The 24,582-nt window shown below is 46.5% G+C and overlaps 3 protein-coding genes across 5 annotated transcripts; 1 reads left to right on the forward strand and 2 right to left on the reverse strand.

The window, feature by feature from the left end:
• Positions 1-50: 50 nt before the first annotated feature.
• Positions 51-1,809, reverse strand: LOC115542349 (uncharacterized). The gene is made up of 2 exons (XM_030354603.1): positions 840-1,809; positions 51-632 (listed from the first exon to the last, which is right to left on the reverse strand). The coding sequence occupies exons 1-2, from the start codon at positions 1,662-1,664 to the stop codon at positions 300-302; spliced, it is 1,158 nt and encodes a 385-aa protein (XP_030210463.1). The 5' UTR covers positions 1,665-1,809; the 3' UTR covers positions 51-299.
• A 1,323-nt stretch (positions 1,810-3,132) lies between these two features.
• On the reverse strand, positions 3,133-12,470 carry LOC115542280 (zinc finger protein 436). 3 transcript variants are annotated; one of them, XM_030354517.1, is made up of 5 exons: positions 12,305-12,470; positions 11,185-11,320; positions 10,276-10,559; positions 7,606-7,669; positions 3,133-5,218 (listed from the first exon to the last, which is right to left on the reverse strand). In XM_030354517.1, the coding sequence occupies exons 1-5, from the start codon at positions 12,458-12,460 to the stop codon at positions 3,747-3,749; spliced, it is 2,112 nt and encodes a 703-aa protein (XP_030210377.1). In that variant the 5' UTR covers positions 12,461-12,470; the 3' UTR covers positions 3,133-3,746. The 3 variants fall into 3 exon arrangements, with proteins under 3 accessions (XP_030210377.1, XP_030210378.1, XP_030210379.1); XM_030354518.1 differs by having other exon boundaries at positions 12,139-12,470; XM_030354519.1 differs by lacking the exons at positions 11,185-11,320; positions 12,305-12,470 and adding an exon at positions 10,672-11,177.
• An 8,439-nt stretch (positions 12,471-20,909) lies between these two features.
• LOC115542356 (serine/arginine repetitive matrix protein 2-like) lies at positions 20,910-22,897 on the forward strand. The gene is made up of 2 exons (XM_030354608.1): positions 20,910-21,361; positions 21,660-22,897. Exons 1-2 carry the CDS (start codon positions 21,047-21,049, stop codon positions 22,416-22,418), a joined length of 1,074 nt encoding a protein of 357 aa, XP_030210468.1. The 5' UTR covers positions 20,910-21,046; the 3' UTR covers positions 22,419-22,897.
• The last annotated feature ends 1,685 nt before the right edge of the window (positions 22,898-24,582 follow it).

The raw sequence follows: 24,582 nt of genomic DNA on the forward strand, positions 1-24,582 counted from the left end.
TTAGTTATTTCCCAATAATCAATATTGACGCATGATTAATATATTAAGTATAATGTTTATATCAAATATATTTATTTTTGCAGTAGAAATGTCAACTTAATGTTAAAGACACTACAACGATTGGAAAAAAGGGGTTAAGACACACAGTATATTGTTAGGCTTGTATTGTTGCAGAACCAGTTAAAGCCTACTCTAGTTACAAATAGGTGCAAGTTAAGTTTTGCTAAATGAGCTGCAGTAGGCCTAATGCTGAATTAGGCCTACTGCAGCTCATCTAGCACAAACAACTACCCCTGCTTTTAAGGCTGTAGCAATTCATTGTTAATTAGCTGTCTAAGTCTTACATACAGATCTACTGTCTTGTACACGTCGTTAGTTAATTCAAGGCCATGCTCAGACATAAGCCCCACACAAATGTGAAACACATCTTCATCACATGGGAAGTCTTTGTAAACACACTCCCCCAAGCAGGCCTCGATCTTCTCCAGACTTGGGCGATACAGGTAGTCCGTGGCCCCGTAGAGTTGAGGCACTGCATGGATGATGGATGGACGGCCATGAGGACTTCGTGAGTTGTGCACTCGACGCATCCTGTGCTCATTCCAGATGAATGCGACCTCCTCCAGTTCTGCCTGATAAGACAAGGCTCAAAGTGAATACAAATGAAATGCAATGAATTGCATGAAAAAGCTTTCCTGCAGACAGAAAGCAATGTGTGGTTCTTGTATTTAACTTTTTTGGTAAAACCAAATCAATAGTATAGTGTAACAATAAAAATAAAATAATACAAATAAGAATAAGCCACAGACAAAAATAAAGCAGTGAATAGTGAAACTTACCTGAATTGTGGAAAGAAAACAGAACTGGACCAATGACTTGTCCAGGAAGGTGTCAGCGAAGTATCCATCCGATTTCAATTTATCGAAAAAGTCCATCCAAAACTGGGCGCACTGACTGCGTAATGTCAGCCACCATCTTTCAATGCGCTGGTTGCCAGTGCTTGGACCAAATGTGACATGTTCGATTTCAAGTTGACCCTCTGAAAAGTGCATGAATCTTTGCATTTCGGCCAAACGAACATTTTCTGTCCCTAAATCTACCCGTAATCGTTCAGGGCAACCTTGAGCTATTAGTACAGCATCCATGAAATAACCAGCAATCACGTTCGGATCATTATTAGTTTTGTATGCCTCCAGCCAGATGAGTCTCCTAGAAAAACCATCTATGCATCCACTTATACAGATCCCATACGGTTTAAGTTTGTCATAGCCGTCAATGTGCCAGACGTAATTGGGACCCCGGCTGTGATATACTCTCCGCCGTAGTCTATTTCTTGATCTCAGGTCAACTCCCTCACTGTCCAACAGCCGCAAGAGAACACGTACTGTTTCCCTGTCGGTAATAATGCCATTTATCCAACATTTTTGGTACATCCAACGGTAGCCATGACACTGCCCAGACGTTTGGAGTTGCGCTTCAATGAAAGCTGCCACCTCGGCCACATCTGTCTTGCCCTTCCTGCGCCACAATCTTTTCTCTCTCAGAATCCTTTCAAGTGTCCGCTTGCTCAGCACTACCCCATGCACCTCAGCCAATACTGCCAGAATTTCATCATTTGTATATCGTCTTTGGAAATATTGCTCAATGTGGTGATCCAACTCCATGACGTTACGACACTGATCTTAATGTAAACCATCTAGATGCAGCCTACTGTCATGACTTTATATCTCGTAATTATGACTTTAAATCTCATTATTATGACTTTTTTATCTCGTTATTATGACTTTAAATCTCATAATTATGACTTTAAATCTCGTAATTATGACTTTTAATCTCGTAATTATGACTTTAAATCTCGTAATTATGACTTTAAATCTCGTAATTATGACTTTAAATTTCGTAATTATGACTTTAAATCTCGTAATTATGACTTTAAATCTCGTTATTATGACTTTTAATCTCATAATTATGAGATAGTTTGTGGTGTTTTTTTTTTTTCCTGTGGCGGGAATGGGCTTCCATACATATGTGTATGCGCGAGAATGGCAGTGTGCGTATGCGTGTGAGTGACGTCAGCGAGTGAGTGGACGAGCGAGGAGAGCGAGCGGTAGCACGTATGTCTAGTGAAGAAGCGAACGAGTCCGGTAGAATAAAGTCCCCATCCTGTCAATAATCGGTGGCCGCTTCATTCCGACCTATAAGCAGAAAAACTGCCAGTCGAATCACACAAAACAATAGAGACAGGATCACACAGGCAATTTTTTTCGCGCTTGGCCCACTCCGGATGAATGTCGTTCATATCGCATATGAGGACTTCGACGGCTGTGGAGGAATGAAATCCTCCGTAGCCACGGAGAGCTGTGATCACAGAGAGGGCATCTCGTCACATATTTACGGCATCGATAGGAGGGGGCGCTGTCAGCAGACTATTATTTAGACAAATTATTAGCAAATTTCAATCAGACAATTTGAACGAAGAGTTAGAAAGGGCATATCGCGCTTCTGCCTTCTCACACCGCGAGACAGGTTCGTGGCTTTGAATATCGCGATTTTTGGTTTGATACGCGTATCGTTACAGCCCTATTCAACACGTTTTGGTAAATTGGAGGTCAACTTTGGGGTGTGTGTGTGTGTATCCAAACTTGACTCCGATTATCTTGTTCGCCACCTACAGTTTGCTATGTACGATGAGGGAACCGGAGCTTCGGACGCGGGATTTATTCTTCAGAGGTCTATTGTTTTTCATGTCTTATTATCACATGATTGGACCATTCAGCGAATCAATCAAATAGGCTACCTCCCTCAGCAGCAATCGCGCAACACAACTGCATGCAGAGAGAAGAGATAGATAATATGGAAGCATCTATGTAGCAAAATTCAAATGGCAATGCAATTTGCAATTACATTATTCAATTGACAATTCATTATGCAATTTGATAATGTAATTTGTAAATACGTTATTCAAAGTGTATTTTAATATGCAAAGGTACAATGCAATCCTCAATAAAATGTGCAAAAGTTATAACAATAAAAATAGAATAACATTTTGTCCAATTTCTTTGAGTTCCTTTATTCAAATTGAAAAGCTATAGCGTCCCCGTGATTGCAAACCATTTTGCCACGCTCCTTGTGTTGCGATATTCAAATGACGTTTCAATCCGCAAAACGAACGCTTTGCAAAAGATTTTGCAAAACGTTTTGCGGATTGAAATGTCATTTGAATATCGCGGGACTCTCGGCCCGCGGACGTCGTTCCCAGACACTCGTTCTGGGTGCAGGTATTTTGTACCCATTCCACGGATTCTCTGCTTCCACTCAGCCCGTACCGAAGCGTCAACGGGGAATGAAAATTGGAATGAAAAAATGATCTCTGGAAAAACCAACTCTTTAATAAGCAAACAAGCTCTGTTTCGGTGTCGCTGTCTGATCACCGGAAGTGTGGACCGGAAGTACTGGACCACACAAACAAGTTAGAATGTCAACGGTCGCCATATTGTGCACGGAGCGAATTGAAAGGTGTTAAGATAGTTTGCATTTGCAATTGAGCGAATGCTTGGTAACTTTGCTGCCTGTATCCTCCTATGATCAAGCTCTAAGAGTAAATCATTTATTTTGCAGTCAGAAGTGTCGTAGAAAGAAGTTATTCTTCCACCTTTCTAAAGGTTGGAAAGCGTTTAATCATGATGCAAAAAGAAAGGAGCACATTTCAACAAATGCAGGACTCAGGTCTCAATCAAAGCGTCCCGTTACCCCGTGTGCTTGAGCATGTGCACACTCAAATCTCTTTGGTTGCTGTAGCTGGCGTTGCACTGCAGACACACGTAGGGCTTCTCCCCGGTGTGATTCCTCATGTGGATTTTCAGTTTGCAGCTCTGATTAAAGCGCATAGTGCATTGGTCACACCTGTAGGGCTTCTCGCCGGAGTGAGTCCTCATGTGGATCTTCAGGTTGCCTTTCCGGCTGAAGCGCTTCGTGCAATGGTCACACTTGTAGGGCTTCTCCCCGGAGTGAGTCCACATGTGGCTCTTCAGGTAGCTTTTCTGACTGAAGCAATTAGTGCATTGGTCACATTTGTAGGGCATCTCCCCGGTGTGAGTCCTCATGTGGAGCTTCAGGGTGCCTGTCAGACTGAAGCGCATCGTGCATTGGTCACACCTGTAGGGCATCTCTGCGGTGTGAGAACTCCTGTGAATCTTCAGGTCGCCTTTGCGACTGAAGCGCTTTGCACATTGGTCACACTTGTAGGGCTTTTCCCCGGTGTGAGTCCTCATGTGTATCTTGAGGGAGCAATGCTGTCTGAAGTTCTTTGTGCATTGGTCACACTGGTAGGGCTTCTCGCCGGTGTGCGTCCTCATGTGAAGATTCAGGGTGCCTTTCTGTCCGAAGCTCTTCGTGCATTGGTCACACTTGTAGGGCTTTTCCCCGGTGTGAGTCCTCATGTGGCGATTCAGATAGGATGCCTGACTGAAGCTCTTCGTGCATTGTTCACAGCTGTAGGGCTTCTCGCCAGTGTGAGTAAGCGTGTGAATCTTCAGGTCGCATTGTAGTCTGAAGCTCTTCGTGCATTGGTCACACTTGTAGGGCTTCTCGCCGATGTGAGTCCTCATGTGGATCTTCAGGGTGCCTTTCTGTCCGAAGCTCTTCGTGCATTGGTCACACTTGTAGGGCTTTTCCCCGGTGTGAGTCCTCATGTGGCGATTCAGGTACGATGTCTGACTGAAGCTCTTCGTGCATTGGTCACAACTGTAGGTCTGCTCCCCGGTGTGAGTCAGCATGTGGATCTTCAGGTCGCGTTGCAGTCTGAAGCTCTTCGTGCATTGGTCGCACCCGTACGGCTTATCGTCGGGTCGGGTTCTCATGTGGACGATCATATTGGCATTGTTGGGAAAAACCTTGCCACACAAGACACCGTGCCGGCCCTCGCGGCCGCCCCGATGCCCAGTCAGCTCCTCAAGGCGGACCAGCCGCGCGCCGCACTCCAGGCTCTCGGCCACGCTGCGGTCCGCCGACAGCGAGCTCAAGGCCTCCAGTTCTGACGCGGCGATGAGAGTGTCATGGCCGCCCATCGCCAGTGGGCCCTCCCCTTGTCCGTAAACGCTCAGGATCCGCAGCTCCCCGTTGTGACTGGCCATGTGGGAGGAGCCAGGGGCGTCCACACGCAGACTCTCCGAGGTGGCGCCGCGCTGCGTGCTGCAGTCTCTGATGTCATTGACGTCTTCTTCAGAGAGGAAAACAAAGGCAGAGAAAGAAATGGTTTCAATTCATTAATTGCACAAAGGGATACAGTAAGTACTTTGTACACACTGGTGTATTGGAAGAAGTATATTTTGACATTCTTTCTTTCTAACATCTTTTTGTTTATAATGCATTTTCCTTGTTCCCCTTGGGGGGGGTCAAGGGTCAAAGCCTCCAGCTGAGAAGGCACCGCTACGTCTCCGCCTTTTAAGGATGTGGGGAGGTCATCAAGACACAACCCAGGTCATCCGTTGCATCCGATCACATGTTTTACCAATACCGTAGTTATACTTTGAATCAGAGCGGATACAGCCTCTGATTCAAAGTTCCTGACACCTGCCATGAAGAAGATGTAAACCATTCTACTATAAACTTTATAGTAGTCCTTGTGTTTTCGCAGGGTGTCGGTGTGGTGGAAATTAACCGAGTTCTAACACTTCGACTAACTAAGAGAGAGCAAAAAAAATCGAGTATTGACAGAGACTTTATTGTTACCCGCAAACGAGAAACAACAAAGCCGAGTCCGGTTTGCAAAGACACTAACGCCCATAAGATCCCGGGCTTTTTATCCTCACAAACAGAGCTGTTCTCCATATCTTATGCCTGCCCACAGCCGGTCAGTCATACATTACTCTAGCTGTGTGGTCAACATCCTCAGCAAATCTAATCTGAACATTAGGTTGACGCTAATCTGAACATTAGGTTGACTAATCTAAACATCTGGTGGACGCAAATCTAATCCAAACATTAGGTTGACGTCAGTACGCCTTGACCCCAGACTCTCTGGCACCGTGCCGAGTCCCATAGTATGCCTATGAATTCAGAGATGATTTTAGCTGCTTTCCACTATTAATGTACCTATATGATATATAGGCCTGATAATACTCAGTTAATATTAAAGTAATGCTTAATTTCTCCCATACCAGTCCAGGGGTCTCATTTATAACCGTTGCGTACGCACAAAACGGGGCTGAAAGTTGCGTACCTGACTTTTCACGCCAAGGTTGTGATCTATAAAAAACCAACTTGACGGGAAAATGTGCGCAGCCCTAAGCAAACTCTGACCCATGCGTACGCATGGTTTGGAGGAAAAGGAGAATTGGCGACACAGACGGTGTGGTGGTGAACTGAAGTCAGACCGAAGAATTGCAGAGTGAGAAGAACGATTATGTTTTATCATCGCCCTTCATCAATTTAATTTCAACCCGTATCATGCGTTAAATCCTAATCAGAATAATTTAAGTCCGCTGCGTTATTTCTCAGTTATAACTCCAGAAATATCTCCTTAGAATAGAAATAAAAAGAAATTCTCTATATTTAATCCCGTCACTCCATACTGTCCACTGACGGCGCGACTGCATGGAATAAAGCATCTGTCCAACATGTGTCAATAACATAATATTTTTATGTGACACTGTAAACACATGATCAAATGTCAATTAAATCCCAAGTGTGAAAAAAACCAAGCCACACTCATCACAATCGTTGTCCGTTACTCTTGATGCTTTTCATGACAAATCAGGCATTAAAAAGGGGTTATGGTCAAGAACATTTTACGTGGGTAATTACAAACTGATTATCCAAGGCGTTCTCGTCAGTCTTATTACCGTAACCCTATAAATACAGAGGTGAGCGCCGTGGTAATGCTGCACCATATGGCACTTCTGGCGGACCATGCAGGATTCGGAGGGAGAGGGTATTTAGGGACCATAACGATTTATTGGTAGGCTACATAAAAATATGTAACTCTATGTCCGACCACTTCTTTTTTAATTCTGGGACTGTGCGCTCCGTGCTACTGACAGAGTTCACTGCTGCAGCAACATGTTGCCACTCACTCTGCTTTTTGTTGTTGGCGATTCCAATCCCGTGACCGCCGAACAAAACTACCTTTCGGGCCTCCATCTCACCCACAAGTGTCTCCACTTCAACCTCCGTGAAATATCGCTTTTTTGATTTTCTCAGTACTTCTGCCATTGTTTCCAACAAGACATAATACCGGCATCTGAGTCTGTTTTATATGCAGATCGCATTCATGAGGTCATTTGCATTGACCATTTATGGTTAAAAAGGGGCGTGTAGAGGGCCGAACGTGAAGCTGATTCAGCTGCGCACAATTATAGTCAGTATGTGATTTATAAAGCAAAGATTGCGTACAGGTGTGCGTACGCAGTGTTTTATAAATCCAAATATTTTTTGGCGCACGCAAAACTTGGCTTCTGGGCGTACGCACATTTTTAGTAACGATCCCACGCACAGTTTTATAAATGAGACCCCTGATGCTTTTCAAAAGAGGCCAGGCATTTTAGCGCAGGTAGAATCAGTTGATCCAGGTTATTTGCTTGCATAGATGCAATGTGTCTTACTAACCTCCAGCGTGCATGCCTCCATCAACATCCTCTTCAACCTTGATTGAAATGGTGTCTGGGGTCTGCTGCTTTCCACATAAAGAAGGAAACACACACAAGGCATATTCTTTCATTTGCACATCGTTGAATCGTTGTCAATCCCCACTAAGGACCGACATTATTACACTGCCAAGCTGGTTCAGTCGCGGCTTTGAACGCCCTGCAAATTCACTGTCTTGCCTGTGGAGGTAATATCCCCCTTCGTCACGGAGCCAGCTTTCTTAAATCATTGGAGAAGGCGGGGCTTCGCAGGGAGATTACACCTCATGACAACAAATTGCATACTCTGATTTCTCCAAGCTCTAGAGTGTGTGTGTGTGTGAGAGAGAGTGAGAGTGAGAGAGTGAGTGAGTGAGTGTACACACTGTAGTGATTCAAGATGTTTTTATTGTCATTTATATGCACATTTATATGCTCTAATAAACTCCTGTAAGTTTATTAGAGCTGCTCTGGCAGCTCTAATAAACTTACAGGAGTCTTTCCACGAAATGTACAGGATATGGACAGATAGTATTATTGAACAGAGAAGGAACTGTAGTTATGTTTCGGTTTTCACGAGAAAGAAGATTCTACACATACGCTCAGACATGGTGGTGTTGTGTGATAGTGTATCACAGCACCACCTAGCTTCCTGGGATGCATACCCAATTGAATTCCACAGACATTTGCGTCACCGTAGGCACGCAGTCTTCCTCCCGAAACCGCTTGTTTGAACCAGAATAAAAAGTGAAGACGCAACTTTTTCGTCTTCTGTACAGACCATCATCATGTAAACGTAGCTTAAGAAGACGATTTCCAACCTGCACACTCAGCTCCTCGCGGCAGACCAGCCGCTCGCCGCGCTCCAGGCTCTTGGCCGTGCTGTGGTCCACAGACAGCGAGTTCAGGGCCTCCACTTCTGACGCGGTGAAGAGGGTGTCATGGCCGTCCACCGCCAGAGGGCCCTCCCCTTTACCGTAGACGCTCAGGATCTTCAGCTCCCCGCTGTTACTGGACATGTGGGAGAACCCAGGGCCGTCCACACCCAGACTCTCCGAGGTGGCGCCGCGCTGCGTGCTACGGTCTCCAAAGGCATCGCAGTCTTCTGCAGAGGGAGAAAAAAAAAAGAGTCATTGTTTTGATACACTGTTTGCATAAAAGGAGGAATTGTGTATTTGTACACATGAAATAAACTATTTAAATATACCATTGACACAGAGGGTTTAAAATGTGTACAGCAGACAAAGATTCAGAGTTTAGGAGAGGGACGGCTCCTCCAGCACCCTCCCCCCTAGACTCAAAGCTCAAGCGTGGGCCAGGTGGAGGACACTGAACAAACACCAGCGCAAAATGATCCGAGCACAACATGACATGTGAGAAAAGTGCAATTATTCTATTTTGACAATAACAAGTGTCATTTCCTGTAAGCTGATCAGCTAACATTTATACATTTTGAATTCATTGATATTTGAGAAGAATGATAAACCAGTTTATGGGGAATCTGTCTTGAAACCCTTCTGGGCCCTTGACTGATACCATCTTTGAAATACAACACCCAAATTTGACTCGTGTTTTAGCAGGACGCTGGTCATGATGCTTTTCCAAAGAGTACCAGGCTTTTCTACGCAATTAGAATCGAGTACATTCCCAGTTGATCCAGGTCGTTTGCTTGCATGTATGCAATGTATATTACTAACCTACAGCGGGCATGCCTCCACCAATATCCTCTTCAACCTTGATTGAAATGGTGTCTGGGGTCTGCTGCTTTCCACAAAAACAAGGAAACACACACAAGACATATTCTTCCATTTGCACGGAATAGTCGTCATTTTCCACTAAGGACATAATACGCATTTGTACACTGCCAAGCCGGTTCGGTCTCGACTTTGAACGCCCTGCAATTTCACTTTCTTGCCTTTGTAAAACCGAGGGGGTAAAATCCCCCGTCGGCACGGCGCCAGCTTTCTTGGTTCACTGGAGAAGGCGGGGCTACGCACAGAGATTACACCTCTCTTAACCATAAATGTCATACTCTGAATGTATTTTTTCCTTTTGATTCAAGACACTCGCATGAAAGAATGAGTTCACATCCGAGTCTAGGCTAAAACGCAATCAACTATTTATGAGCGCAAAAACGACAACATATTCTTTCTTTGGCTGACCATGCATCGTAAGGAAAGTTATTCTGGTACTTTCTGGTAGATAGTACCATCTTTCCCCGCCTTCGTTAAATGCGACAGCATCACCTTCTCTCCCATGATGGTCAGCATCTTGCGGATTTCAGTATCTCTCCAGTTAGAAGAACTCATGTTGATATCGCTGCGTTGTCTCCGTTGTAGAGACAATGCAGCAACACCTTTGCCCAAGTCCTTCCCCTGGAACTGCAAAGCTGTCTAATCGCGTTTATATCAAAACGTAACCGCCGATATATCTGTAGGGTCTGAGAGGGTAAATTGGGGTGCGAAATCAACCCGGTAAATTATCTCGGTCAGTGTAAACGCGCGGACAATGCAAGGTAAAAGTTGGGCATAAGACAGGTATATTTGGCAGCGTATACTGAAGCATAAAGGTGTGTGCTTTCTAAGGGTGTGTGCTGGAGTTATAACAGAGGAAGCCTCTCATTTGGATGCTGAATAAGAAGATGATTTCCAACCTGCACACTCAGCTCCTCGCGGCAGACCAGCCGCTCACCGCGCTCCAGGCTCTTGGCCACGCTGTGGTCCGCAGACAGCGAGTTCAGGGCCTCCACTTCTGACGCGGTGAAGAGGGTGTCATGGCCGTCCACCGCCAGTGGGCCCTCCCCTTTACCGTAGACGCTCAGGATCTTCAGCTCCCCGCTGTGACTGGACATGTGGGAGGAGCCAGGGCCGTCCACACCCAGATTCTTAGAGGTGGCGCCGCGCTGCGTGCTACGGTCTCCAAAGGCATCGCAGTCTTCTGCAGAGGGAGAAAAAAAAGACCAAGTAATTGTTTTGACACTGTTTGCATAAAAGAAGGAAGTGTGTATTTGCACAAATTAAATAAACAATTTAAATGTATGTGCATGTACCATTGACACAGAGGGTTTAAAATGTGTACTGCTGACAAAGATTCACAGTTTTGGAGAGGGACATCTCCTCCAGCACCGTCCTCCCTAGACTCAAAGCTCAAGTGGTTGGCCAGGTTAAGGACACTGAACGAACACCAGCGCAAAATGATCCGAGCACAAAACGAAATGCGAGACAAGCGCACTTATTCTATTTTGAAAATAGCAAGTGACAACGTGTCCTTCCCTGTAAGCTGATCAGCTAACATTTATACATTTTGAATTCATTGATGTTTGAGAATAATAAACCAGCTCATGTGGCATCCGTCTTGAAACCCTTCTGGGCTCTGGACTTATTCAATCTTTGAAATACAACTCCCAAGTTTGACTCGTGTTTTAGCAGGGCGCTGGTCATGATGCTTTTCCAAAGAGGACCACGCTTTTTAGCGCAGTTAGAGTCTACTATCAGCCTAGAATCTATGCTGCCTAGAATCTACTACATCAAAAGTAAATTTACTCAAGGTGGAAAGTACATACCTTCATTTGTAAAGTGGGGCGGAAAAGTCTTTAAGGATAGCTGTGTGCCTACAACAGTATGTGTTTCCAGGTGGTCTGTATGGCAGGCAACATCGCATGAGAGAAGCAGCTGAATGTAAGCACTTGATGTGCTGGCCTGTGTAGAAACAACAAGTACTCAATGTATTACTTTGTATGTATTCCAGATGCAAGTTGCAAGAGGACATGTGATAAGCATGTTTATGGCATGATACATTTTTTTTCCATAATTAATTTGTTTGCATAACAACCTAAAAGTTAATCTCATCATCGCAATGGTCTTCAGAAACCTGCTAATAACACATTGATTAGAATCAGTTGTGAAGGGGAAAATATGAGTGGGCCCTCGAATGGCAGTCCAACCCGCAACTCACTACCGGTGAACTCGTACCAGATCGATGAATAACATTATGCTGCGTTTCTGGGACACATTTTAGACAATAAGTTACGAGCTGTAACGGAGGTCATCGATCTGGTAGAGGGTTGTGAAAACACGGGTTACGGGTGGCCTGGATCGCTCCATATGTATGATTATCTCCTCACAATAAAACGCTAGAACTACTGCGGTCACGTAGCTGGTAAAATACAGTTGTATTAATTGTAATATGGTGAGCAGACATTCTTAAAGATTCGGGACATTCCCTTGGTAGTAGAGATCAGTGCCCGTACCCCCTTTGCTGAAATTTGCCCATTCTCGTGTGATCCCCCTGGTTTGCAGAGGTGCACGCTCAGTCAGAACGGTTATCCAAATAACAAAGAATTGTCCAACACTCAGTGTTTGTGTGTGTGCATTCACACACATACCTGATGCCATCTACTTTAACATCAAGCATTAACTTGTCTGTTAGCTGTAGAGCTAATGCTACAACAACATTATAAGGATAACAAGGTAATACACAGCAAAGCAACACAATGATATAGCGGTAGTGGATTTACTCGTCCGAGGTTTGAATCTGAGCCGAGGAGAGTTGGTACTAATCCGGACTCCATTTTCAGACGTTCTGCAAGTCCAGCTTTGTATTGGACCAAGTTGAGGAAGCAGTCATCGATGAAATGTTCGGCGCAGACTGGCACATTTCCAGAGAAAATTAAATTAACCCACCGGTACTTCAGCGGCTCGGATGAAGGAACTGAAAATATACTTTTGTGTTAATTTGCACATCCGAACACTGAGCAACGGCCATGCTTGCAAGTTGCAAGCTATGATGTCTCTCCGTGAATGAACAATGTGGGTTGAGCTCACACGGTCGTAGCTCATTTTCTCATGGTCGGTCGGGCCAAATTCTCTGGGCTGGCAAAGCAGAGAAAGGGGAGGTAACCTTTACCCGTATTTTTATTAATATTTTTTATTGAACATGTTTAAAAAATACAAACAAAAGAATCAGCAATAAAATGCAAGAAATAAAATAAAAAACAAATGGAATCCTCATGATCCTAAGTAACAAATACAGGCTTAGATAATACAGTTCATATAATACCTTTTTTTATAATTATTATTTTGATGTTCAGCTCGTGGGTTAAAACAAATTAAAGCTTTTGGACAAAACAATAACAAAATTAGCTTTTCTAGTTTTGATATAGTGGTACATTTGAACCCTTTTGCATTGGTTCTTATTGGCGGTTTGTTGAAACAAGAGACAAGAGACAATTTATCAGTCATGACAAAGTAAGTATTATTATTGCATGTGGTACCACTAGGGGGCAAGGACTCCACCTCGGTGCAGTTCAACTTCTGAGCTGCACCGACGCACGTCCGCACGTACAAACTAGCGCGCGTGCACAAACACGCGCGCACACACTCACACACACACACACACACACACACACACACACACACACACACACACACACACACACACACACACACACACACACACACAAACAGCAGGCAAGTAACAGAGGAAAAGAAGAAATAAGCAGAAAAACCCAACACAAACCCAACCGCTGTTAATGAACACGCAACATAGTTCATCAAGGTAGGCTTGTTATCCTTTACCCCCAGTGTGATGCATACTATTGCCGCTTTTCCACTGCATGGTACCAGCTCGACACGACTCGACTCAGCTCGCCTTTTTTGCGTTTCCACCGCGAAAACATGGTATCTGGTACCTGAAGTGGCTGCTTTTTCTAGTACCGCCTCGCTCTAGGTTCCAAGCGGCTGAGCCGATGCTAAAAGGTGACGTCGGCAGACGGCCGGCCACTGATTGGCCAGAGAGTGTGACGAAGTCACGAGAGCGACATGGCAACCATGCTGGTAACAGCCATAGCAGCGCCGCAGCCAACATATTCCACTTCTTCAACATGCCAGCTAATAATACGAACACGAATACCATCGCATCGATGTTCTCCATTGTTGTTATGTGGGTTCTGTCCATGTGTGGGTTACGTAGGTGTTGTTTGCGTCGCATACAAAAATACGTCACGGCCCTTTCGCGCAGCCGACCCCGCCCACGTCCCGGAGGTACTATTTGCGGTGGAAAAGGACCCGCGCTGCTACCGTGTCGAGTCGTGTCGAGTCGTGTCGTGTCGAGTCGAGCTACATGTGCGGTGGAAAAGCGGCATATGAGGCCAGATATGTCCACGGTGACTAGGGAAGCGTCCGGCTCATGTGAGCCGCCATTCATTCACGCATCAAATCTGCAGATACCAGCAGGCCAGGTGTCTGAGAAACCCAGACGCTCAAGGCCACAAAATCAAGCCTAGCCTCGCCTCCCGGGCCCGGCTTACAAGCCCCGCCCGCCTCCTTCGCAGGCTGCGGCAAGTGGCCAGCAAGGGCCCCGGGCAACAGGCTCAACAGGCCCCACAAGCGCCAGCGAAGGCTATGATTGCGCGAGGGAGAAGCATGTGACGGTGAGGAAACAACGGCTCTTTTAAGAGCCACCCACCTCTTTACTAAAGACGGCTGTTTCCTCCACAGACCCAAGTTAACGCCAGAGCCTATCGGCTCGGACATAATTATTTCACACGCGTCTCCCGCTACATATGGACAGGCCGTCGATAAACCTCGTATTATTGATTGAGACAGCCCTTCATTGCTTTTTAAAGGGCAACCTCGCCCTGCTTACCAGCCCCGCCCACCTCCATCGCAGACTGCGGCGAGTGGCCAGCAAGGCCCTCGGGCAGCGGGCTCTTGGGGCGATGTCCCGCCCCACAAGCGCCGACTATTACGGGGCGAGGGAGAGGCATGTGACAGCGGGAAACACCTCTTTACTAAAGGCGGCTGTTTACTAAAGACGGCAGTTATCGTCGGAGCCTATCGGCTCGGCCATAACTGTCTCACACGCATCTCCCACCATGTAGGCAGGCCGTCAATGGACCTCGTATTATTGATCGAGCCAGCCCTACATTACTTTCCCCTCACCACATCGTGCCTGGCATGACATGTGGCGAGACGGTCGCTAGAACCGCTAGAACTAGCTCTCTGTCTACGAATGACACGCAGCTCGTTCACAGTGTCAACAGTCTGCTGCCCAGTCACAGTGTTATTCCTCCTCGCGTCCCAACGCTCAGGAGAGAGGAAGCTACACTCTGATCACAAGCTGAGCAGGCAGGGCATGCCTCTGATAATGATACACACACCCAGCCCTTTCGGGCAGAGCTCCCCATGGGCTGCGAGGAAGACTCCTCCGCTCGACAGGCCCCACAAGCGCCAGCGAAGGCTATGATGGCGCGAGGGAGAAGCGTGTGGCGGTGAGGAAACAACGGCTCTTTTCAGAGCCACCCACCTCTTTACTAAAGACGGCTGATTCCTCCACAGACCCAAGTTAAAGACCAGAGCCTATCGGCTCGGACATAACTGTTTCACACGCGTCTCCCGACAGGCCGTCGATAAACCCTGTATTATTGACCGAGACAGCCCTTCATTGCTTTTTAAAGGGCAACCTCGCCCTGCTTACCAGCCCCGCCCACCTCCATCGCAGGCTGCGGCGAGCGGCCAGCAAGGGCCTCGGGCAGCGGGCTCTTGGGGCGATGTCCCGCCCCACAAGCGCCGACTATTACGGGGCGAGGGAGAGGCATGTGACAGCGGGAAACACCTCTTTACTAAAGACGGCTGTTTACTAAAGACGGCAGTTATCGTCGGAGCCTATCGGCTCGGCCATAACTGTCTCACACGCATCTCCCACCATGTAGGCAGGCCGTCAATAAACCTCGTATTATTGATCGAGCCAGCCCTACATTACTTTCCCCTCACCACATCGTGCCTGGCATGACATGTGGCGAGACGGTCGCTAGAACCGCTAGAACTAGCTCTCTGTCTACGAATGACACGCAGCTCGTTCACAGTCTCAGCAGTCTGCTGCCCAGTCACAGTGTTATTCCTCCTCGAGTCCCAACGCTCAGGAGAGAGGAAGCTACACTCTGGTCACAAGCTGAGCAGGCAGGGCATGCCTCTGATAATGATACACACACCCAGCCCTTTCGGGCAGAGCTCCCCATGTGCTGCGAGGAGGACTCCTCCGCTCGCAGCGGCGGCAGGGGCTCAAGCGTTGCTTGTTTCCATGGCAGCCGCATCAAAACAAGAGGCTGCACAGCTGCTTTCGGAGCACTACTCAGAATGGCTGAGCGCGTGCCCCCTGGCCAAATGGTTGGACAGGCTGATCAGCAAGGGTCACACCCTGGAGTTCATCTCCGTTCCGCCACGATTCAACGGGATTGTGGAAACAACGCTGTGTCACTGTCACTTTTGGCGGAGCTCCAGCAGCTTCTAGCAAAAAAAGGTATTTCCACAGTCCCGAAGGGAGAGGAAATGCAGGGATTCTATTCCCGTTATTTCCTGGTACCTAAGAAAACAGGAGGGCTGAGACCGATTCTCGATCTAGCCCAATTCAACAAATGCATCGTGGAGAGGCCGTTTCATATGTTAACAATCAGACAAGTGTTACAGTGTGTGAAACCAGGCGACTTGTTCACCTCAATAGATTTGAAGGACGCCTACTTTCACGTCACAGTGATCCCCAAACACAAGAAATCCCCGCGTTTCTCATTCCAAGGGTCACACTACCAGTACAACCGTCTCCCGTTCGGCTATTCTCTAGCCCCGCAAACGTTTTCCAAGTGCGTGGAGACGACTCTCCGGCCGCTGCACGCATCAGGAATGAGAGTACTGTTCTACTTGGACGATCTGCTTTTGATGGCTCGCTCCAAGGAGGAAGCAGCTATTCAAACAAAAAAGCTGGCAATCCACCTGTCGAATTTAGGCTTCGCCATAAATTGGAAGAAGAGCTCCGCCCTCCCCTGACAGAGTGTGATGTATTTGGAGGTAGAGCTGGATTCAGCTGTAATGAGAGCACGGCTTTCACAGCAGAGGATGGAGACGCTGTGGTCTCTCCTCCGCCGCTGCTCCCCGGGCAGCGTCGTGACAGCCCTCTCTGTCATGAGGCTGCTTGGCATGATGTCAGCCGCTCGCACGGTGGTGCGGCTGGGGCTGCTTCACATGAGGCGGCTGCAGAGATGGTTTTCTCGCCTGCGCATCGACCCGGCGCAAAGTGACCATTCCCCTATCAATGGGCCCCGATTTGAACCACTGGGGCAATCCCCGAACACTCGCGAGAGGGGTGCCGTTGGGCAGAGCAACGTCACACATCTGGAGCTCCTCACTGTGTTGAAAGTGGTCCAACACTTTGCCCCAATGTTGACGAATCAACACGTAATGATTCGCACGGACAACAAGGCGACAGCAGCATACATAAATCGCCAAGGGGGCGTGTGCTCGGAACAACTGCTGAGCATAGCGAGACAGCTGTTATGCTGGGCGCACAGGCACTTGCTCTCCATCAGAGCAGCGTACATCCCCGGTGTCCAGAACATAATGTCGAGGGGGGGTCCCAAACCTGGAGACTGGACTCTGCACCACGATCTGATCAATCAGATATTGAGCGAGTTTGGGAAGGCGGAGGTCGACCTATTCGCCACGCGGGAGAACACACACAGTGCGAGCTGTGGTTCTCTTTCAGCGCAAAGGATAATCCCCAACTTGGGGTGGATGCGTTCGCTCACAGACCGTGGCCGAACACACTCCTGTACGCTATCCCACCCGTCCCTCTAATTCCCCAAGTCTTGGACCGAGTCCAAGAGGAGCGGCTGTATATGATTCTCATAGCACCGCAACGCACGAGTGCACCGTGGTTTGCCTGCCTCCAGTGTCTGCTCTCTGGGCCGCCGAAGGAACTCCCTTGGCGGCGGGACGCTCTCTCACAGGCAGGGGGAGCAATCATAGATTACCCAGAGATCGGCCAGCGCTTGTGGGCCTGGCCGCTGAATGCGAGCGCCTAGAGGGTCTCGGCCTCTCCCAGGAGGTCGTACGGACCATCCAGATGCCAGAGTTTGTGTCAGCCAAGACAGCTTTGCTGCTGGCCCTGACGTCAGCTAAGTGAGCGACCTGTCTGCACTCTCTGTAGCCCCTTCTTGTCTTAGAATACAAGAGTATTACTAGCTCCTTCAGATCAAGAGTCATAACACTCAATGGTTTCTCTCTCCCTCCTCATCAATCTGAGGAGGAGGCCACAGCCCATCTCTTGTGCCCCGTACGCGCGCTTGCCTGTTATGTGAAGCGCACGGAGGCTCTGCGCAAATCTCAACAGTTATTTGTGCATTACAGAGAACATTCCCAGGGCCTCCCCCTGACGAAACAACGGCTGTCACATTGGCTTTGTGATGCTATCACACAGGCTTATGTGTCAGCGGGGGCAGAGCCGCCTGAGACTATCAGAGCTCACTCGACCAGAGGAATATCGTCCTCTGTCGCTCTGCAAAGAGGGATGCCTATGGAGGATATCTGCACAGCAGCCTCCTGGGCTTCCCCATGCTCTTTTATTAGGTTTTACCTAATAAGAGACATGTCGCGCCTCTCTATGACACACTCAGTTCTAGGTGCCTTGTCAGAGTGAGTGTGATTGTGTGACTATTCCCCTCGCATATTAAACAATGTGAGGTGGAGTCAAATATTCATGCTGAGAGCTTGTGTCTTATCAGACACATTAGAGCTGCTCGTCGATGACGTGCCGTTAGACGCACGACGTATGTTATGCTACGTCTGACGCACGATACTAGCGCGTATGTAGCTGTGTTTCTGGTACTGATCGGGACCAATGAGGCATAGACTATATCGTGCTTCGCCCTTTAACCCAATAGCGATAGCCTTAAAAGGCGAAGCCTATACGACACAGAACGATGGTTACGTATTGTAACTCTAGATTCTATGAGTATAGGCTCAGCCTTTTAAGTGTCGGCCTCATTGTCCTTTAAATAGCTGAAGAAAAGCTGTTTATTGAAAGCAGAACATCTGCCGGCACCCGCGTATATCTGCAAACTGCGGATGTGAATGAGGCCTGTGTACGTGATTGAGGCCCACCCTGTTGGTGGGCGGGGATTACACATTTTTCAGTGCTACTGCTCACGCCTAGGGATAACCCAATAGCGACAGCCTTAAAAGGCTGCGCCTATAGTCATAGAATCTAGAGTTACAATGCCTAACTATCGTTTAATACGGTTTTAAACTCAAGGGGCCGTCAGTTGGCATTGCTAACATTATTGTATTTTTTTAATATTACAGTTGAGTGCTTGTTTAATCTCTTGTTAGAACCAAACTAGATAAACCACACTACATTTAATTGTATTTACAATAATTTGAATCTGAAATCTTTCTATTATTTTGCTGATGAATGCCTTTGGTAAACATCATGCACTTCTTTGCAGTATTTTGTGCATACCTTATTGTATGAGTGATTTATTGCTTGTTACTTGGTTTGTAATACGTTTCGTGCGTTTCATTTTATATCTAAAATCAAAGAGTCTCAAAGACAAAGCTTTGTAGCTTCTCTGAGTTTATGAACATTGGTAGTCAAACTTACTGTGCGATCCAAAGGGGTAGGGGGCGCCAGCAAAAATCTTGCCAAGGGCGCCAAATTGGTCAGGGCCAGCCCTGAGACTAAACCAGTTTGCAGGATGAAACAAGGCTCCATCATAACCAGCACACACACACACACACACACACACACACACACACACACACACACACACACACACACACACACACACACACAGAATTAGTTTTATGAATTATTATTAATAGGTATTATACATTTACACTTATTGCACCAGATAGGCCTTCAGTACAATACAGGCTACAAAATCGGAGTTGCTTAAAGAGCCCTACTAAAACTCTACAAAGAACAGATTATTTGTACGTAAAAAAATAAATGAACGCACAGAGAATCGTACCATTCAACGAAACATAAAAAGGTCAATGCTTAACTAAAATGGTTACCAATGACAAGTAATTGAGTGACGCAGGTGAGGGCAGATTCCAGACTCAGATTTCCACAAAAAGTAGCCTAGGCTATTTCATAATATATGTCAACATTATTAGCGTTTGTATTTATCATAGTTTAATTATATTAAAGTTCACTTTACATTCCCATTAGGTTTTGTGGGTAATTATAGCACAAAATGCATCCACCATTAAGTTAAGACTGCATCTGCTGGGGTATACTAGAAATCAGAGTACTTCCGGTTTCCAAGCAGTTTAAACCGAGTCAGCTAGGAATCAGCGGATCCTGTACGAGTCGTTACACAGCAATCACGTTCAACCTCGTACGCAGCTGCGTGTTATACTCCAAATCCTATGTTTTAAGGAGTACGGTTCTAAAGCGCAGCAATGCTAACTGACAGAAGAATTGTCCTAATATGCTGTATGCAGTGTTGTGTGTACAGCCAACCCGGTCTCACGAAAATACGTGACACTGTCGCGTTATTTAATCTATTGAAACGTGATCAGGGACACGTGTTTTCAAAAATTTCGTGTCAAAAAGCACAAATTTCAAAGCCATGTATTTCAATTGGAAGTATTTGTCGTGTCACTAAGCACGACTTCCAAACTAAGGTTCTGTCCGGGAGCGTTCTCCCTAATGTCCCTTAAGGAGTACAGAACATTTATTGTTAAAAATTGTCTGTGATAACTAACAATATGACAGCTTTTGGCCACCTGTTTCTACTTAAACTTGTCTGTGAACAATATGACAGCTTTAGGCCACCCGTTTCTTCTTTCACCTTTGATTCTGAGAAATTGTGACGATTCACGGATATATTAAATGCAGGTGCGCTGCTCTGTAGGCAAATCGCGAAGGAAAAAAGGGTAGCTGCTTCATCTGTTCTTTTTAGAATTGTATGTCTTCATGTTTTGATCTAGCCATAGATCTATTTGTCTTGTTTTTGGCTATGTGAATGGAAGTCCTCGTCGATGCCTCGCAAGTCCAGTGTCGCGAGCGGACGTGACATCTAGAAATCATACCGTATTTAATGGGTTATCATTAATATCGACGTGTAGGTGTTGATTATAACTCGTGAATAATATTGTTTATACCACAGGCTGGGGGAATACTCGTATTCTGATTGTCTGCAGGGTGTGTATTATCTCCTGATATAGGCCTACAGACACCTGCTAAGTAGTTCCAGTCAGTGTTTAGATTCTCTGCCCGAGCCCGAGCCTGACCCGACCCGACCCGCGGGCCATAATAATAATGTATAGAATGCCGGTCATTCATTATCGGTAAAATAAAGGCTGGTTTATGCTCGGTTACGTAAGCGTAAGCGCAAGCGCAAGAGGCCCTTGCGCGCCCTTGCGCCCCCCTTGCGCGACTTCTCACTTCTTGCGTGCGTCGGGCGATTTTTCTAGACTTGCGTCATTTTCTACGTAAGCTGTTACGCGAGCCGCGCAGCCTGCAAGGCTGTGATTGGTCTGCTGGTCTGGTTACTACTTCCTGTCTGGAGTATCACATTTCCTGTTTTCATACCGCCATTTTTAAAAGCCAGAAGGCAAGGACGATTTTCCATTTCCGACATCAAGATGAATCGACAGCAAGAGCTCTTGAGCGAGGCAGTGCGTCAATACGAGCACTTGTACAACCCATCGCTGGATGGCTACAAAGACACACAGATGTGCTCGAATTCGTGGGATGAGATAGCATCCAACATGGGCATGCCGGTCGGAGTGTGTGTCAACAAGTGGAAAAGCATACGGGACAAATATGTCCGAGAGAAGAAGGCGATGCAAAGCAGAAGTGGCGATGCTGGGGGAAAGGGGGTTTCTCCCTGGTTTATATCGCTGTCGTGGTTGGGGGTGCACATAAAACACCGGGCGACCTGCTCAAACTACGACAAGGTAAGTATGAAGGTCTTGTTGTTTTGACAGCCGTGCTAGTATGCTAGCAGTGTAATCAGGGTGGGATAGTTCAGTTGGGAGTATGCTTTCAACATATTGCAAATTATTGAAAGCAAACGTTAGTCAGGTCATAGACTCTAAATTCATGGACACAGAGCAACTGTCTGTTCTCAAAGTGCCCACAGTGTTAATGGTATGAATGTAGTATTTGTACTATGTAGCTATGTCCTTTTACCATTGTATACCAACTAATACTTTTATTATCATGAGCATCCCTATTATCTATTATCATGAACAGCCCTCAACTGCCAGCAATGCGTCATCGCCATCCACCTCGTCACCTGCAAACTTCCAGCCATCCATCTCATCACAGGCAGCCTCCCTCCAGCCATCCATCTCATCACAGGCAACCTCCCTCCAGCCATCCATCTCATCACAGGCAGCCTCCCTCCAGCCATCCATCTCATCACAGGCAGCCTCCCTCCAGCCATCCATCTCATCACAGGCAGCCTCCCTCCAGCCATCCATCTCATCACAGGCAGCCTCCCTCCAGCCATCCATCTCATCACAGGCAGCCTCCCTCCAGCCATCCATCTCATCACAGGCAGCCTCCCTCCAGCCATCCATCTCATCACAGGCAGCCTCCCTCCACCCATCCACCTCGTCCTCATCGGAAGCCTCCCTTGAGCCATCCTCGCCAGAGGCCTTCTTTGAGGCAACAGCTCTTCCCCGGCCCAATTTGCCAGCATTCAGCCCATCCACCCCTTCAGCCTCCATGATGTCACCATCTCCTCCTTCCCACACAGGAAGGAAGAGGAAAAGAAGGGGGCAGCTGGATGACTTCATGAGTGAAAGGGTGGCAGATTTGGAGGAGCGGAGGCAGACTGTGCTGTCACTTGAGAGCATGGTTGCCCCTGATGAGTATGCAAGATTTGGCCAGGTTGTGGGGGACCTGGCGAGGACTGCATTACAGGAGAGTAGGCACCCTTTAATGATGAGGATTTTGCAATGTTTGATTTCGGCACAGGGCGTTGAAAACTTAAGAGAATGCCCCTAAGCACTATGTAAATATTTTTTTTATTCATAATTGGTTTGTGTTTTGTTCTGCACTCTTTTTTTGTTCTCTTCTATTGTTTGGATTTTGCATGTCTATTTTATTATTTATAGTTATTGTGAATTTTGTACAGCACTGTTCTTATACTTTTGTTCTCTTGTTTGGATTTTGCTCATTGTATTTTTATTATTCATAATTTGTACTAACTGTTCTTCTTCGTCTCACACCCACAGCAGCTCTAAAGCCGTTATACATTCTTTGCCTTTGCCGTACCTTGTTTGTATGGAAAGCAAAGACATGTTACAGCAAACAGCCTTTTGAAAGAGGATTTATTAACACTTCTAGGTAAGGTCATCTGGGGGCGAAGTGTGCCACGTGACAGTCTTTGACTCTAATGGCAGGAGACGTGGTTCAGTTTTAACAATATATATTTTATTTAATTAATCCAATGGAATAAGCACACAATAAACTATTAAAGCGGAGGCTGATGTGAATGGGGTGACTAGTGTCGGAGATTAATCGAGATTTAAAACACTTAAACTAATTTAAGAGAGAGTGTAAAAGAATTCGAGGGGTCCGGAACAAGAATTGAAAAAGACTTTATCGTGAAGAAAAACAACAACGACAACAGCCTGAGTGGGTCTGCAGAGTCACTCTCGAACATAGACTCCGGCTCCTCTTTATGCACATACCCACATACAATAATTTCTTTGTTACAATGGAGGTTCCCTTTGTTCCAATGGGGTTTCCGTCCAGTCAATTTGTCTCAGCATGTTATCAACCACGCCCTGGTCTGAGGTCAGCATGGATTGACCTCGTTAGCCAAGATGACCCAAGGCTGACAGGCTGAGGTCAACATAAGCCCCGACAGGGCGAACAGGACACCGACGCGCAGCGAGGGTAATTGCTTCCCACTGAAGGGGCTTAAATTAGACCGGCGACGTTCTATATATTATCCCGCTTATTACACGGCTACTTGCCAAAACGAAAATATGACTTCACATGGTGTGGCTTGTTACAATTTATTTGTTACAATCATTCGTAGTGTTGATCAGCAGAGAAATAGTCCGCCAGAGACGTTGACGTCGCTTAGCAACCGAAGAAGCTGGGGTTGAAAAGTTACCGGACCTTTTGAGGAGTGCTACCAAAGACGTCATTATATGCAAAATGTCCTTTGTTTTCCTTGACAGGTCAATTTATATCTAGCATTCACCGCGAAGTTGTGAAGAGCCCATGCAAGTGAACGGAGCGTTCCACGGCATTGAGAAGACCTGTGTAATAATCCATAAATAATTAAACTCATTTTTTTTCTTTTTTAAGTGGTGGGTAGTCTCGCAAAGCCAGACCAAACTACAGCAAGTAGAATGGTCTGGAGCCACGCTACCTCGAGCCGTCTATCCGTGGGGAAACTGGGCGGGCCTGTTTTATTTCTTTAAACCAATCACAATCGTCTAGGGCGGGGCTAAGCCCGGGAAGCAGCAGCGGTGTCCATGCAAAATAGTGCCGGGGGGGGAATTATTTTGACGGAACTTCTTGACGTTCAGAGGCTGTCAGAAATGGCTCAATCCCAAACGCCACAAAAAACCATTAACGATGTATGTCACCTATGTGGAGATAATTGTATAGATAAAAAGAACAAACATCGTTTGATTCTTTGTCACGATGATTTCAAGCCACCATACACTTTGGCCCACGGGACCTATAAAAACGAACGACGTTTTAACATTTATATGTGGTTCTTGTAGAACACTACTAAAGAAATACCGTAGGAGCTATAGTGAAGTGGAACGGATCGGTTCATTGGTTAAATCCATGTCAATTGATTTAACCAATTGCACACCAACCGGCGATAGTCGTGACCGCAAACGCATCGTCCCCGGGGAGAATCCTGCCAGACGGAGTCTGGGCTTTTCCAAGGTAATGTCAAAATAGGCTATGTTGTGGTCCTACCATTGTAATGAAATCAGATAGTCAGTAATCAGTAATTACATTATATTAAAATTAAACAAGATTGGATGTCTAGTTCCACAAACAATTTCGAAAACTTGGTAACGCCAGCAACCGGAAGGGGAGGAGTCGCGGCCAAATCAGCCGCTAAGCAATAGACGCTGTCCACTTCCGTTCAGCCAGACTAAGTGGTGGGTAGAAAATGATTCATGACGAAATC

Source organism: Gadus morhua, chromosome 4 (assembly GCF_902167405.1).
Source record: "Gadus morhua chromosome 4, gadMor3.0, whole genome shotgun sequence".
NCBI lineage: Eukaryota > Metazoa > Chordata > Actinopteri > Gadiformes > Gadidae > Gadus > Gadus morhua.